Source organism: Symphalangus syndactylus, chromosome 9 (genome assembly GCF_028878055.3).
Source record: "Symphalangus syndactylus isolate Jambi chromosome 9, NHGRI_mSymSyn1-v2.1_pri, whole genome shotgun sequence".
Classification (NCBI taxonomy): Eukaryota; Metazoa; Chordata; class Mammalia; order Primates; family Hylobatidae; genus Symphalangus; species Symphalangus syndactylus.
This window is the reverse complement of record NC_072431.2, coordinates 56,591,837-56,607,003: the sequence shown is the minus strand read 5'-3', so window position 1 is coordinate 56,607,003 and position 15,167 is coordinate 56,591,837. Positions and strand designations below refer to the sequence as shown.

Sequence of the window (15,167 nt, the reverse complement as noted above, 5' to 3'; positions counted from 1 at the left end):
GAGACAGGATTTCACCATGTTGGTCAGGCTGGTCTCCAACTCCTGAACTCCCGAAGCCCGCCTCAGCCTCCCGAAGTGTTGAGATTACAGGCATCGTCAGGCGTGAGCCACCGCGCCTGGCCTCCACTTTTGCCTTTTCCAAACTGACGAAATAAACACTTAGTAATAGAAACAACAAACTCTCTGACGACTCTAATCTCACCAGCCAAAGACAGCAACTGCGATTAGCATGTGGGGTGTGGCCTTCCAGCCATCTGTGTGTCCGTGTTGGGGGCAGACAAGGCCAGGCACAGGGAGGTGGCTCCATGGCCTCACTGTTCCGTACCCAGAGTGGACCCAGTGTATCTGACTTTACTCAGCCTTGGACCTCTCGACCATATGTGACCTTTTCAGCGTCCTATGGAACCATTTAAAGGATGTCCCTGTGTGTAAATATTTGTGTATCTGTGTGTTTACCCCAGTAAATCAGGGGATTTGAGATTTTCTAAGGCGGTTGGCACACATTGCCAAAATATTTCCATCCTGAAAACCTCCGCCTCAGCTGTGGGCAGTGTCCACACAGCCTGGCAGCACACTTGGATCTCCACCCCCTCCTCACGTCCTCCTCAGTTCCGACAGAGGACAGGGCAGGGCAGGGCAGGGCTGCGCACCCACATCTGTCTCAGAAAGGCCTGAAAGGGCCACAGCTGGTCATCGCAAATGCATGCCCCAGCTGCGTTCTCTAGGCATCTCAGCCTCAGCCGCCCCCAAAACCGCCCTGTGTGCTGCTTCCTGCCACTCGAGTGTCCTGTGGTGGCACTAACAAAGTACCACAGACCACATGGTTTGAACAAGAGAAATGTGGCCACGTGTGGGGACTCACGCCTGTAATCCCAGTGCTTTGCGAGGCGAGATCAGCCTGGGCAACAAAGCAAGACTCCATCTCTACAGGACATTTCAAAATAAATTAGCCAGGTGTGGTGGCATGTGTCTGTAGTCCCAGCTACTCAGGAGGCTGAGTTGGGAGGATCACTTGAGCCCAGGAATTCGAGGCTGCAGTGAGCTATGATCATACCCCTGCACTCCAGCCTGGGTGACAGAGCGACAGCCTGTCTCTGAAAAGAAAGAAAGAGACAGAGAGAAAGAGAGAAAGTCTTCTCCCCTCTATGCATGTCTCTGTGTCCAAATCCCGCCCCCCCGCCGCCTTTTTTTTTGAGACGAAGTCTTGCTCTGCGCCAGGCTGGAGTGCAGTGGTGCAGTGGCACAATCTCAGCTCACTGCAACCTCCGCCTCCCGGGTTCAAGCGATTCCCCTGCCTCAGCTTCCCGAGTAGCTGGGACTACAGGCATCCGCCACCACACCCGGCTAATTTTTTGTATTTTAGTAGAGATGGGGTTTCACCACGTTGGCCAGGATGGTCTTGAACTCCTGACCTCAGGTGATCTGCCCACGTTGGCCTCCCAAAGTGCTGGGATTACAGGCATCAGCCACTGTGCCCAGCAGGCTGTCACCTCTTAGGAGTGCGAGTGCCTGGAGGTGGCTGGCTCTGAGACTGGAGCTTGGTACTTCCCTGTGGGGTGTTATGGGGGTGTCTTGAGTGAGCCGGTTGGTTCCCCAGTCTCCCTCGTCACCTGCCCTGTCGTCCTGCCACAGGGGTCTGCCCACGGACCGGTACATGTGGAGCGACGCCTCAGGGCTACAGGAGTGCACGAAGGCTGGCACGAAGCCCCCGTCCCTGCAGTGGGCCTGGGTGAGGCCCCGCTGCCCCCTGGGGGGTTGGGAATCCGCCCTCCCACCCCTCCTTGCCCCTCCTCGAGTGTTCTGACTGCCTTCTGGATTTGGGAGTTCCCATCCTCACTGACCCACTCCTCCCAGGTTTCCGACTGGTTCGTGGATTTCAGCGTTCCGGGGGGCACGGACCAGGAGGGGTGGCAGTATGCCAGCGACTTCCCTGCGTAAGCTTCTCCCTGCACAGGGCCTTCGGGCCAGGTCCTGAATGTCAGGGCCCTGGAGTGTGTGGTCTCCGGCCTCACTGCTCTTCCAGGCCAGACCCTGCCCCCTAGGCCTGGCCAAGGAGCAGACCCCTGGTGCCAGCCCTGCTACTGGAGCGGGAGGAGCCAGCGGAGTGGCCAGGAGGGGCCCAGGGGAGCACTCCCTGCACACGCGGCACCCCTGACCTCCATGCATGGGACGGGTAGGAGCACCATGGCTCCCCCATGCCACGTTCATCCCTGCTGTGCCAGGCACGGGCTCTGGGAGGGTCAGATGGTGGCACCCAGGGCACCAGACTGAGGGGCTTGAGGAGGGCGAGTGGCCTTGACAGCCTTAGCAGGTTCAGCTCCGGGGGGGGCTTTGAGCCAGGCCCTGAGTGTTGGGGGACCCAACACGAGATGTTAGGTGAAGGGGCAGTGTGAGCCCCTTGGAGAGATGCAGTTGCCGCCCCAAGGCCCTGGACCCTGGCGGCGCAGGTGCACGGTGTGGGCAGGCCCTTCACAGCACAGTCTCAGCCTGTTGGAAGATGGAGCCGGGACAGCCTGAGCTGGGGCCCAGAGCCAGGTGGCTTCTGAGCAGACCAGGACTGTCCCCTCGGCCACAGCCAGGCCTCCTGGACCACCCTCCGCCCAGCCTCGGGCCTCATCCTGACTGAGGGCTCTTGCTCCCCAACAGAGCTCTGACGGGGCCTGGGGAGGGGAGGGCTGAGTCCCCTTAGCCTGACCCCTGACAAGTGACTGCTCTGCTCCAGCACCAGGGAGGCCCCCGACCCCCTTCCCCAGGGAGCCCCCAGCCCCTGGGAGGCCCCAACCCCCAGGAGGCCCTCCCTGCAGGTCCTTGGGGCTGCACTCAGCCCTGACCCCACCGGGGCAGCTGAGAAGCGCCTCCTGAGAGCCACGCGTGGTGACACCTCCTTCTCTGAACCTCATCCATGGCTTCCACCCAGTCCCCGTGCCCTGTAACGGGTAGAACAAGAATGTTTACGTGCACGGTCCCTTTCCAGAAACTTCCATGAAGTGGCCCTGATTTCATCTTCTTCCTCCTTGCAGCTCATACCATGGGTCCAAAACGATGAAGGATTTTGTGAGGAGGAGGTGCTGGGCCAGGTGAGGCAGGGCTGCAGGGTGACTGTCACGGTCAGGCTCCTGGAGGAGCCGCCCCTGAGGGAGCTCTGGTTCCCCGCACCGCGGGCCAGATCTCCTGGCCTCTGACCTCAGTCCCAAGGGAAGAAGCAGTGGGGAGTAGGGTGAAGAGGGAAGCCAAATCTAAGTAAATGTCAGCCCAGGAACTGCCCGCAGGCTCCCAGTGCTCTCTGGTTTCAGAATAGTTTGTTTTCATGAACAAATAAGAGAAATGTCACTGGCACACTCCGCCTGTGAGCTGGACAGAGAATGGGGCCTGGCTGGGGCTGGGGGTGGGGGTGGGGGCCTGGCTGGGCCTGGCTGGGCCGGGGTGGGGGTGGGGAGGAGGCCACCTCTGGGCCCCTGTTTCTACCCGCCCCAGGGTTGGCTGCTTTCCTCCTCCTGGCTCCAGGGGCAGAGGCCCTGGAGCCTGGCGGTCACCTTGGGGTCCCCGGGCTGTGTCCCCTCTCCACTGTACAGAAAATGCAAGCTGGTGACCAGCGGGCCCTGGCTGGAGGTGCCCCCCATCGCCCTCAAGGACGTGTCCATCATCCCGGAGAGCCCGAGTGCCGAGGGGAGTGGGCACAGCATTGCCCTCTGGGCCATCAGCGACAAGGGGGATGTGCTGTGCCGCCTGGGCGTGTCGGAGCTCAACCCTGCGGTGAGTGCCGGAGCCAGACAGATTCTTCCTGAAATGAGACCCTTGCTCTGGAGGCCGGCTGGGCTCGGACCCTGCTCAGGACAAGCCCCTAGGACCAGTGGACACTGCCTGTGGTCCAAGTGGGTCCCTGTGCCCTGGGGCAGTTGGCCCAGGAATGAGGCCGGTGGGGCGGGGGTGACAGAAGTGGGCCCAGGGGACACCGCGGCTCTTTGGCACCCGGTCCTTGGTGGTCAGCACCCCGGTGAGGTGCACACGCCCACGGGGGCGCTTTCCCTGCTCGCAGGAGGATGAGCTGCGCCCAGGATTTCAACAAGTACCGAGATCAAGCCGAGTGGGGCTGTATGACTCCTGGCTGTCCCCCAGCCACCCGTGCTGCCCACCCACTAGGCCCATTTCTGCTGGGCCTGGAGGTGGGGCCCTGGGGGTGGGGGCCCTGGTGACCTCAGCGCCCCTCCTTGCCGTCCCCAGGGCTCCTCCTGGCTGCACGTTGGCACCGACCAGCCCTTTGCCTCCATCTCCATTGGGGCCTGCTACCAGGTGTGGGCCGTGGCGAGGGACGGGTCCGCCTTCTACCGGGGCTCCGTGTACCCCTCTCAGCCAGCCGGTGAGTGCTGCGCCCCAGGAGCCCCTGCAGTGTTCACCTTCCATCCAAGCTGATGTTTGCTGAACATCCCCTCTGGGCCAGGGTCCCTCAGAAGCCGTGTCCCCCTCCCGCTGGGACTGACTGGGAGGTGGTCACCTGGGTGATGGGGCAGCCGGAGCCAGGCCTGCCTGGCCCTTCCCGGGGTGGCCCCTGTGTCTCGGCCCTGCAGGGTCCACTCCACAGTGACCAGTCTGGTGGCCGCCCGGGAGGACGGGCTGTGCTGGCTTATTCTTCTCCAGATGTCCAGTGTCCAACACGGGGACGCTGGTACTCAGCTGCCCTCCGCACAGGGATGGGTTAGCAGGGCAGCCCCTGAGGCTGGGCCTCCACGGTGAGCTGCGCAGGAAGCCTTTGTGTTGCGCTGGCGAGATGAGTCCATCGGAGCCCGCCACGGCTTCCAGAGACCCCAGGCACAGTGCCGGGTGGACGGCAGGGCACGGGTCAGCTCTGTGTGGCCCACAGCTGACACCAGGCTACACATCCTAGAGGCAGCTGGGGACCGAGGCCCACAGCCCCACCTGGCCCACGTGAGCAGGAGAAGGCTACGTGGCTGAGTCAGCCTCCCCTTTGCAGGTGACTGCTGGTACCACATCCCGTCCCCGCCGAGACAGAGGCTGAAGCAGGTATCCGTGGGGCAGACGTCGGTGTACGCCCTGGATGAGAACGGCAAGTTGCTCTTTTTTTAAATTTTTAATGTTTTGGCTGGGCATGGTGGCTCACACCTGTAATCTCAGCGCTTTGGGAGGTTGAAGCCAGCGGATCACCTGAGATCAGGAGCTCGAGACCAGCCTGGCCAACATGGTCTGCATGACACAGCGAGACTCTATCTCAAAAAAAAAAAAAAAAAAAACTTTAATTTTTATGGGTACAGAGTGGGTGTGTATATTTATGGGGTACATGAGATGTTTTGATACAGGCATGCCATGCATAATAATCACATCAGGGTAAAGGGAGTATCCACCTCCTCAAGCCTTTATGTTACAAACAATCCAATTATACTCTTTTAGTTATTAGTATTATTAGTATTATTATTTTAAGATGGAGTTTCACTCTTGACTCCCAGGCTGGAGTGCAGTGGCACGATCTCGGCTCACTGCAACCTCTACCCACTGAGTTCAAGCGATTCTCCTGCCTCCGCCTCCCAAGTAGCTGGGATTACAGACACGCACCACCACACCTGGCTAATTTTTATATTTTTAGTAGAGGCGGGGTTTCACCATATTGGCCAGGCTGGTCTCAAACTCCTGACCTCAAGTGACCTGCCCACCTCGGCCTCCCAAAGTGCTGGGATTACAGGCGTGAGCTACCACACCTGGCCCTCTTTCAATTATTTTAAAATGTACCATTAGCCAGGCACAGTGGCTCATGCCTATAATTCCAGCACTTTGGGAGGCTGAGGTGGGCGGATCACTTGAGATCAGGAGTTTGAGACCAGCCTGGCCAACTTAGTGAAACCCATCTCTACTAAAAACACAAAAATTAGGCCAGGTGCAGTGGCTTACACCTGTAATCCCAGCACTTTGGGAGGCTGAGGCGGGCGGATCACAAGGTCAGGAAATCGAGACCATCCTGGCTAACAGTGAAACCCCGTCTCTACTAAAATACAAAAAATTAGCCAGGCGTGATGGCGGGTGCCTGTAGTCCCTGCTACTCGGGAGGCTGAGGCAGGAGAATGGCGTGAACCCCAGAGGCAGAGCTTGCAGTGAGCCGAGATCACGCCACTGCACTCCAGCCTGGGCGACAGAGCGAGACTCCGTCTCAAAAAAAAAAAAAGCCAGGTGTGGTGGTGCGCACCTATAATCCCAGCTACTCAGGAGGCTGAGGCAGGAGAATTGCTTGAACCTGGGAGGAGGAGGATATTGATTGCAGTGAGCCAAGGCGTGCCACTGCACTCCAGCCTGGGTGACAGAGCAAGACTCTGTCTCAAAAAATAAAATAAAATAAAAATAAAAATAGAGTAAAATGTACCATTAAAAATTTTTTTTGTTGTTTTTGAGATGGAGTTTCACTCTTGTTGCCCAGGCTAGAGTACAGTGACATGATCTCAGCTTACTGCAACCTGCGCCTCCCAGGTTCAAGCGATTCTCCTGTCTCAGCCTCCCGAGTAGCTGGGATTACAGGTCGCCGCCACCATGCCTGGCTAATTTTTTTGTATTTTTAGTAGAGAGGGGGTTTCGCCATGTTGGTCAGGCTGGTCTCGAACTCTCGACCTCGGGTGATCCGCCCACCTCGGCCTCCCAAAGTGCTGGGATTAAAGGCGTGAGCCACTGTGCCCGGCTGCATATCTTCTTTTGAGAAATGTCTATTCATGTCATTTGGCCACTTTTGGATGGGATTATTGGTTTCGGTTTTTTGTGTGTGCGCCGATTTGTTTGAGTCCTTCTAGATTCTGGTGATTAGTCCTTTGTCAGTTGCATAGTTTGCAAATATTTCCTCCTATCCTGTGGGTTGTCTGTTTACTCTGATGATTATTTCTTTTGCTCTGCAGAAACTTTTTAGTTTAATTAGGGCTCCTTTATTTATTTTTGTTTTTGTTGCATTTGCTTTTGGGATCTTAGTCAGAAATCCTTTGCCTAGGCAAAGCCCTTGAATAGTTTTTCCTAGGTTTTCTTGTAGAATTTTTATGATTTTAGGTCTAGATGTAAGTCTTTGATTCATCTTGAGTTGATTTTTTAATATGGTGAGAGATACGGATCCAGTTTCATTATTCTACATGCTACTATCCAGTTTTCCCAGCATCATTTATTGGATAAAGTGTCCTTTCCCCAATTTATGCTTTTGTATGCTTTCTCAAAGATCAATTGGTTGTGGGTGTCTGGCTTTATTTCTTGGTTCTCTCTTCTGTTCCATTGGTCTATGTGCCTATTTTTATAGCAGCACCATGCTGTTTTTGTTACTGTAGGCTTGTAGTATAATTTGAAGTCCAGTAATGTGATGCCTCCAGATTTGTTCTTTTTGGTTAGAATTGCTTTGGGCATTCAGGCTCTTTGTGGGTTCCATATGAATTTTAGGATTTTTTTTTTCTAATTCTGTAAAAAATGATGACAGTATTTTAACAGGAATTGCATTGAATCTGTAGATTGTTTTAGGCAGTATGATCATTTTCATGATATTGATTCTTCCACTGATTCATCCCATACTCATCAGTCCATGAGTATGGTATGTATTTCCATTTGTTTCTGTCATCTATGATTTCTTTCAGCAGTGTTTTGTAGTTCTCCTTATAGAGATCTTTCACCTTCTTGGTTAAGTACATTCCCAGGTATTTTATGTTATTTTTTGCAGCTGTTGTAAAAGGGGTTAATTTGATTCTCAGCCTGATTGCTGCTGGCATGTAGCAGTGCTACTAATTTGTGTGCATTGATTTTGTAACCTGAAACTTTCCTGAACTCGTGTCAAATCTAGGAGTCTTTTGGAGGCATCTTTAGGGTTTTCTAGGTATTTGATCCTATCATGGGCAAACAGAAACACCATGACTTCCTCTTTTTCGATTTGGATGCCCTTTCTTTCTTTCTCTTGCCTGATTGCTCTGGCTAGGACTTCCCTTGTCCATAGTTTCTGCCTCAGCAGAAAGAGGATTAGGACGCCGGCCTAATCGCACAATAGGGCGATTATGAGGCTCGGGGGACGCCCCGAGTGTGCAGAAGGCGGAGCTGGCTGCAGCCCAGGCTCCTGAGTGTGGAGAAGCGGAGGAGGCTGTGGCCCTGACTCAGGGGCCAGGACCCTCCTGTCTCCCCAGCAGCGTCCCAAACCCCGAAGTGGTTAGAGCAGGGCCTGGCCACCGGCTGCTGGGCCGCACGGGCAGGAGGGGCTGGGAAGGTCTTCCCCTTTGACCCTCACTGCTTCTCTTCCCAGGAAACCTGTGGTATCGCCAAGGGATCACACCCAGCTACCCGCAGGGCTCCAGCTGGGAGCACGTGTCCAACAACGTGTGCCGAGTGTCTGTGGGGCCCCTGGACCAGGTGGGGGTGCTCAGGGGGTATCGGGCACTTGGGGTGCTCTGGTTCCCTCTCTGGTCTCCCCCATCCCATGCCCAGCCGTCCCACGGCAGGTGGGGCTGAGGGCTTCATGGGGTCTGTGCTCCAGGTCTGGGTGATCGCCAACAAAGTGCAGGGCAGCCACAGCCTGAGCCGGGGGACAGTGTGTCATCGCACGGGCGTGCAGCCTCACGAACCCAAGGGCCACGGCTGGGACTACGGCATCGGGGTGAGTGGGGCCCACGGCCTGGGGCTGTGTTGTCACCTTGTGCCTGCACTGGGCGCTGAAGACAGGGACGGCCACTGTGGGACCGTCCCCTGGGACCCGGTGTCTGGGTTGCAGGGAGGCCCCCAGGCAGAGCCCCTCCAGGATCCTCAAGTCCCCGAGTCCCCTGGTGACGCAGCTCTCTCCTTCTAGGGAGGCTGGGACCATATCTCTGTCCGGGCCAATGCCACCAGGGCCCCCTGGAGCTCGTCCCAGGAGCAGAAGCTGAGTGCCCCACCAGAGGCCCATGGCCCCGTCTGCTGCTGAGGCCCCCACACACACCTACATGCAGGGACGGTGCCCAGTTTGGGGGATCAAGGCTGAGCCATTCTTGTGCTGGAGTGTGCACCATGGGAGCGATGTGGGCCAGGCAGACTCAGGAGGGAACCTGGCCCCAAGGCTGCGGCCACTTCAGAGGCACTGGCTGAGACGGCCCTGAAATGTGAAGCTCTGCAGACGCTCCTGCACGTGTCCCCGTCTTCGAGGAGTCCCCGGGGTGTGGGGCATGGGCTGGGGCTGCGCCTCCCAGAGGCCCCTCCCACGCTTCCCTTCCCCTCTCCCTCCTGCCTTTCCAGGACTAGAACCCGGAACCTGGAGCCCTCCAGGAACGCCAGCCCTGGGGCAGCAGAGCCCAGGATGGAGCCCTCCTGGGCCGGCATCTCAGACAGCACCCGGGCCCCGCCACCCCTGACCAAAAGAGACAGCCGTGGGGCTCAGGGCCTCTTTACCATGTGCAGTGACCACTTCTCAGAGCAGGACTTGCAAAGAGGCTTTCATTTCAAAAGTGAAGGAAGGAGGCCGGGCGCCGTGGCTCATGCCTATAATCCTAGCACTTTGGGAGGCCACGGTGGGCCGATCACCTGAGGTCAAGAGTTTCAAACCAGACTGGCCAACATGGTGAAACCCCATCTCTACTAAAAATACAAAAAAAAAAAAATTAGGCGTGTGGTGGAGGGCGCCTGTAATCCCAGCTACTCGGGAGGCTGAGGCAGGAGAATCGTTTGAACCTGGGCACTCCAGCCTGGGCAACAGAGCGAGACTCCATATCAAAAAAAAAAAAAAAAAAAGTGAAGGAAGGAGACCGCAGATTGGAAATAACACTGGAGTGGAGGGATGTCCTCCTCCCTGAGGGGCCGGGGCACCAGATGGGAGGCTGGGAGAGGGCGAGAGGCTGCCCCGTGGCTGGAGGCAGCATCCGTGTGCGCAGTCATCGTCATCAACCCCCATTCGGCCCCTTCCCCAGATGTGCTGGCAACGAGCTTCTTGGATGTCAAATCATGTTGTAGGGGGGTGCAGACTGCAGGCTTCTGTGGGGAGCAGTACTGTGTCCGTCGGCAGTGGCCATGGGACCCTCAGCCTGTCCTGCACATGGAGCAGGGCACACAGTCACCCTCCATCCTGTGGCGAGAGCCCAGCCTGGCCTGGCCAGGCGAGGCAGAAAGTGTCGGCCAAGTGGACCCAACCCCATCTCGCAATCTCTCAGCTCCTTTTTCTTTTCTTTTTTTGAGACGGAGTCTCGCTCTGTCGCCCAGGCTGGAGTGCAGTGGCTCAATCTCGGCTCACTGCAAGCTCCGCCTCCCGGGTTCACACCATTCTCCTGCCTCAGCCTCCGGAGTAGCTGGGACTACAGGCGCCCGCCACCGCGCCCAGCTAATTTTTTTTATATTTTTAGTAGAGACGGGGTTTCACCGTGGTCTCGATCTCCTGACCTCATGATCCACCCACCTCGGCCTCCCAAAGTGCTGGGATTACAGGCTTGAGCCACTGCGCCCGGCCTCTCAGCTGCTTTTTATCCCTTTGTGCCCCATTTGGGAGTTTGCTTCCTCCACCTGGACACTTTGCCCGGGAGGTCATCAGAGCCCAACCCCAGGCTCTACTCGATTGGAGAGGGGATGACTTACCAGCACCTGACCTTCCTAGGGTCCTGGTCTCACTGTCGGCAGGGGGTCCGTTGTGTGTATTTGTACAGTTTTGCTGTATGGGGTTTGTCACCCAAAAGCTGATGCTGAGAAAGGTCTCCCCGGGGCCCCTCCTGCGGGCATCTGAGAGACCTGGTGTTCCAGTGCTTCTGGAAGTGGGTCCCAGTGCCGCCGGCTGTGAAGCTCTCAGATCAATCACGGGAAGGGCCTGGCAGTGGCGGCCACCTGGAACCACCCTGTCCTGTCTGTTTACATTTCACTATCAGGTTTTCTCTGGGCATTACGGTTTGTTCCCCTACAACAGTGACCTGTGCATTCTGCTGTGGCCTGCTGTGTCTGCAGGTGGCTCTCAGCGAGGTACGGGGAGGGCGTCAACCTGCAGAATGGCAGAGCGATGCATCCTCTCACTGCTGAGCACCAACTGTTTACCTGCCCTGCATCACTTCCTCGGATGCTTTACTCAATAAACATTTCCCCTGGGGTGTCCATGCCCTGGTGTTTTTTATCGATACGTTGATTAAAACGCGTGGTTCCCCGTGTGCCTGAAGCAGACATTGCTGTGAAATCTTTTATTTTTGTTTTATGACACAGCATCAATTTCATGAATACTTTGAAAGGGCCATTAGAAAAAATAAGCCAATTTGGGTCGTTTGAGAAACATTTTCAGCACAATGACAGCGGGGGCATGGGCCGTTCAGCTCCAGCTGGGTTTTCCCAGACGCAACAATCGCGATTCTGGCTTCTCCGCTGGTGGGGATGGGGATCACACCTCCGGAGCTCTCAGGGCACCTGTCTGCCGGGGGGTGGGTGCGTCCACAGCCTTGGGGGACGGCGCGTGGGGTAGCCCAGTAATGGCATGTGGGTCTCTGACCAGCTTGTGCAGGGACTTGAGGGAACTCATCCCGATGGCCGAGGCAGGGGGGTCCCCACAGGATAAAAGAATCCATCCTGGCCTTGGGGTCCAAGGGGAGAGCCAAGGGAGTGGACCTGGCCCCTGGCCCCTCTCCTCCTCGAAACACTGGACACCCCGAAGCGAGACTGGCTGCTGAGGATGCTGGGTGATGTGGCCACGGGGCATCCCCTCTGGCCTCGGAAAGAAGGACTGGGCAGCTCGGCCCAGGTCACCCTCTAGGAAGCAGAGGAGGTGCAGGTGCCAGTTCAGGGCAGAAAGAAAGAGCCACTGAGGCCATTGTCCTGAAGGCGGTGCCCCCAAGGCCCTCCTGCTGCCCCCCAGGAAGCCCTGGGCTGCGCTGGACACCGGGCCAGATCTCCGTCTCCTGGACCGAGGCTCTTCTGGGCTTTCAGGCTCAGCTTGTCGGTCCATTCAGCAAGTTCAGGGACGGACTGAGCCCTGCTCTGGCCATGGCTCAGCCAGAAACAAGAGCTGCCATGTTCGTAGCACCTGAGTACCCCCGCCGGGGAGGTCTCTGTCATCTCGTGTCCCCGCTGGGCAGGTGCCCCGCAGCAGGGAAGCCCCGGGCTCTCTCTGTCCCAAGCTCCCAGCTGCGTCCAACCTCAGCTCACAGTGGTGGATCACCCTGACCTTCCAGAGTGCCCCTCCCAAGGGGCACACCCAGTGTCCTGGAGTCCCCACCCCGAGCTGTGCTGAAGGACAGCTGAGGCAGTAGGGCCAGGACCAGACCAGGCCTCTGATAAAGTCTCATCAAAATGAAACCAATGTGCCCGGGCCACCTTAAGGGGCCCTGAACAGGAAAGTTAGGCCTAAAGCTGCCAATGCCAGATCCTCAGGGTGTTACCTGTGTCCTTACATAGCTAGGCCTGACCCCAAGCGCCACGACCCCCAACTTGGGGAGGGCAAGGCCACTGGGTGGGGACGGGCCAGCCAGAGCCCTTGGTCTCAGCTGTGGCAGCCACATCCCTGGCCCGGCTTGGCCCTGAGGGCCTTTGGGACATCTCTGGGCAGAGGCATGCAGGAGGGGAGAGTCAAGTAGCCAAGTCCGGCAGAGCCAGTGGGGCAGGAACGCCCAGCAGAAGGAAGCTGGGCTTGGGGCAGCAGAGACGTGCCAAGCCGCCAGGCCCGGCCATGAGGATGAAGCACCTGGGTGGGGGAAGGGACGTACCTGCCACCCCAAGGCTCCACCAGGCAGACAGACCCAACGGGCTGCCAACTCAAACCAGGACCCAAGCACGTCATAATGTCCTACAGACAGCATGGTGCCAATTATATAACCCCACATCAGTGAGAATAAGTAACAGCGGTGGCAGGGGCTGGGTGGGGGGCACACTCGTTCCCTGCACGGGCCAGGGCTGAGCAGGAGGCCTCAGAGCCGCTCTTGGGGAGCAACCCAGGGCCTTGGGGCTTCTCTCCCATGCCCAGAAGGGATGCACAAGGAACACCCAGCCCTGTCTCCTGCTCCAGCTCCACGGCGCCCCTCACACCCTGCCCCAGACCCTCCACAACCAGGCACAGCCTGGGGTCAACACATCCAGGAGCCCCCACTCGGGAGGAGGGAGGAAGAGACTCCAGCCCCTCCCCACCATTCAACGTTTGAGGATGAATTTGAGGTCATCTGATTAGAGTTTCTGGCAGCTCCAACCATCTCTGATTGGCCCCACTCCCCAAGCAGCCTTGGGCTCTGCTGGGCTTGTCCTGGGCCTCAGTTTACCCCAAATGAGGACGCTGAGCCCAGGCCCCATGTAGCCCTATAACAAAGGTTGGAGAGGGGGTCCCTTGCTGGGGCTTTGGCCTCGGAAAACCTGCAGGTAAACCTTTTCCTGGGATCTCCCCTTGCCCTGGAGGAAGTCAGGGTGAAGAGATGTTAGTTCCAAGGCTAAGGAGCCCTTTCAACTCCGGCTGAAACTGCCTGGCTCAATGAAAAATCAGGATCCGACTGGGCCCTACCCAGAGGTTTGGGCTTCACGCTGCTGTCCAGGGCCACAGCTGCAACTAGGCCACTCGCTGGTCCCCAGCGGGGCAGGAAAAATTGCTCCAGGGAAGTGGCTGAATGTTCGGGGGAAAATGGAACCGCTGAGGCCGCGTCCTTGTAGGGTGTCACCGCCCATCTGGGGCTCGCGGCTTGGAGGGACTGGGGCTGGGAGGAGCAGGCCAGGCAGCTGCAGCCACCGCCACCCCCACCCAGGGCTGGGCGCTAGGTGCCCTCTCGGAAGCTGTGGATCTGCGTGGAGTACCTCTGCAGGTGGCCCTGGGGCTGGGCCTCCGTGGCCCCCAACGCGCCTCCGGCCACCTGCTGCTGCTGCTGGTAGTGCTGGTAGAGCTTGGGGCCCGGCCCCTCCAGGCCCGGGAGGCGGCTGCTGGACATGGTCAGGATGGTGGCCGTCAATGATTTGATGTAGTTCTTGGCCAGGGTGAGCGTCTCGATCTTGGAGAGCTTCTTGTCTGCGCGCACGTGCGGGATGACTTCACGCAGGGCCTGGAAGGCGTTATTTAGCTTGTGCATCCGCTGCCGCTCCCTCTCGTTGCTCTCCAGCCGCCGCTGGATGCTGCTGTCACGACGGCCACCGGGCCCCGAGGGTCCTGGCCGCCTGCGCCTGCCCTCACCCGGAGCCCCTGCTGCGGCCCGGGCCGGCCGGCTCCGCAGACCCTTGGCCGGCTCTGGCCCTGGGTTTGGCAGGGACCCGTCGGGCGTCCCCTCCCCGGGGGTGGCCTCTGTGTCCTGCACCAGGGCCCGGCGCCGCGGGGGCCGGTTCTTGGTCTTCATGGCCCTGGACTGGCTGTCCTAGGAGGTGGCGGCAGGGAGGTGAGGCCCTTGGAGCTGAAATCCAGAACACAGGACACTCTGTGGTCACCCCACATGGCCAGGGGACCCGCTAGGGTGCCGTCCCTGGCAGCTTCCTCCTTGCTGACAGCAATGGTACCAGGGGCAGGGTTTGGCGCTCCGCCACTCGAGGTCCTTCTGTTCACACGCTTAGCCCTGGGCTGACCCCCCACACACCCAGGCCCTTGCTTTACCTCATACAGACCTCTGGAACCTGTCCCTGTCCCGGCGTCCCCCTTCCCCCAGGGTGACTCACCCTGACCCCTAGATCTTTCTCTGGCTCATGCCCCTCACTGCCCCCCAAGTGCCTCCTGAGGTCGGTGACCTTTGACACTTTGCCTAGACCATCCTGAGATGCGTCCCCCACCCCAGCTTAGGGGGCACCTCTGCCGGAGGCGGCACTGACTCCATCCCGTGGGCGGGCAGTGACTCCAGCCACCAGGCTCTCGCTGTCCTGCCCCGCTGGACGTGCCAGGGACAGCACTGGGGCCAGAACCGCTGCGGACACGGGGCAGCCGTGGAGGTCAAAGGTCGGCAATGGCCAGGGCCTGGTGGCAGCCCCCAATCCCACCACGTGGATGGCCCCCGTGGGGGCTCCAGACAGACCAGAGGTCCCCCAGCCAGGTTTCTCCACAGCCCCCACAACCCCGCCGCCAGGTCCTGCCCCTGGGTCCCCTCCTTGCGGCCCCACCCGAGTTCCCAGCTCCCGGGTTACCTGGGGATCCGCGGCCGCACGCGCCGAGGCTGCCCACGGGGGACAAGGACACGTCGCTTTAGCCGCCCCGGGCGGGGCCGCGGACGCATGCAAATGAGCCCTTGGGGCGGGGCAGGGGCGGGGCCGGGGTCCGGGTGTCCCGGCGGGCGCGGGGCAGC

General features: G+C 58.8%; 2 protein-coding genes across 5 annotated transcripts in view; one reads left to right on the top strand and one right to left on the bottom strand.

Moving 5' to 3' along the window:
- TECPR1 (tectonin beta-propeller repeat containing 1) overlaps nucleotides 1-11,043 on the top strand; it is a 39,094-nt gene extending 28,051 nt beyond the window's left edge. For all 4 annotated transcript variants that reach the window (XM_055292311.2, XM_055292310.2, XM_063646123.1 and 1 more), the window contains exons 18-26: nucleotides 1,633-1,729; nucleotides 1,855-1,934; nucleotides 3,021-3,077; nucleotides 3,573-3,753; nucleotides 4,222-4,357; nucleotides 4,970-5,062; nucleotides 8,252-8,358; nucleotides 8,483-8,602; nucleotides 8,792-11,043. In XM_055292311.2, coding sequence (XP_055148286.1) covers nucleotides 1,633-1,729; nucleotides 1,855-1,934; nucleotides 3,021-3,077; nucleotides 3,573-3,753; nucleotides 4,222-4,357; nucleotides 4,970-5,062; nucleotides 8,252-8,358; nucleotides 8,483-8,602; nucleotides 8,792-8,905 — 985 coding nt within the window. In that variant the 3' untranslated portion in view covers nucleotides 8,906-11,043. The remainder of the gene's footprint in view (nucleotides 1-1,632; nucleotides 1,730-1,854; nucleotides 1,935-3,020; nucleotides 3,078-3,572; nucleotides 3,754-4,221; nucleotides 4,358-4,969; nucleotides 5,063-8,251; nucleotides 8,359-8,482; nucleotides 8,603-8,791) is intronic.
- Nucleotides 11,044-11,096: 53 nt separating this feature from the next.
- Nucleotides 11,097-15,167, bottom strand: BHLHA15 (basic helix-loop-helix family member a15). The gene is made up of 2 exons (XM_055292383.2): nucleotides 15,010-15,167; nucleotides 11,097-14,291 (listed from the first exon to the last, which is right to left on the bottom strand). Exon 2 carries the CDS (start codon nucleotides 14,235-14,237, stop codon nucleotides 13,668-13,670), a length of 570 nt encoding a protein of 189 aa, XP_055148358.1. The 5' UTR covers nucleotides 14,238-14,291; nucleotides 15,010-15,167; the 3' UTR covers nucleotides 11,097-13,667.

What these genes read in the sequence shown, in the direction of transcription:
- BHLHA15 (XM_055292383.2), bottom strand. Translation starts at nt 14,237, where the DNA reads ATGAAGACCAAGAACCGGCCCCCGCGGCGCCGGGCCCTGGTGCAGGAC.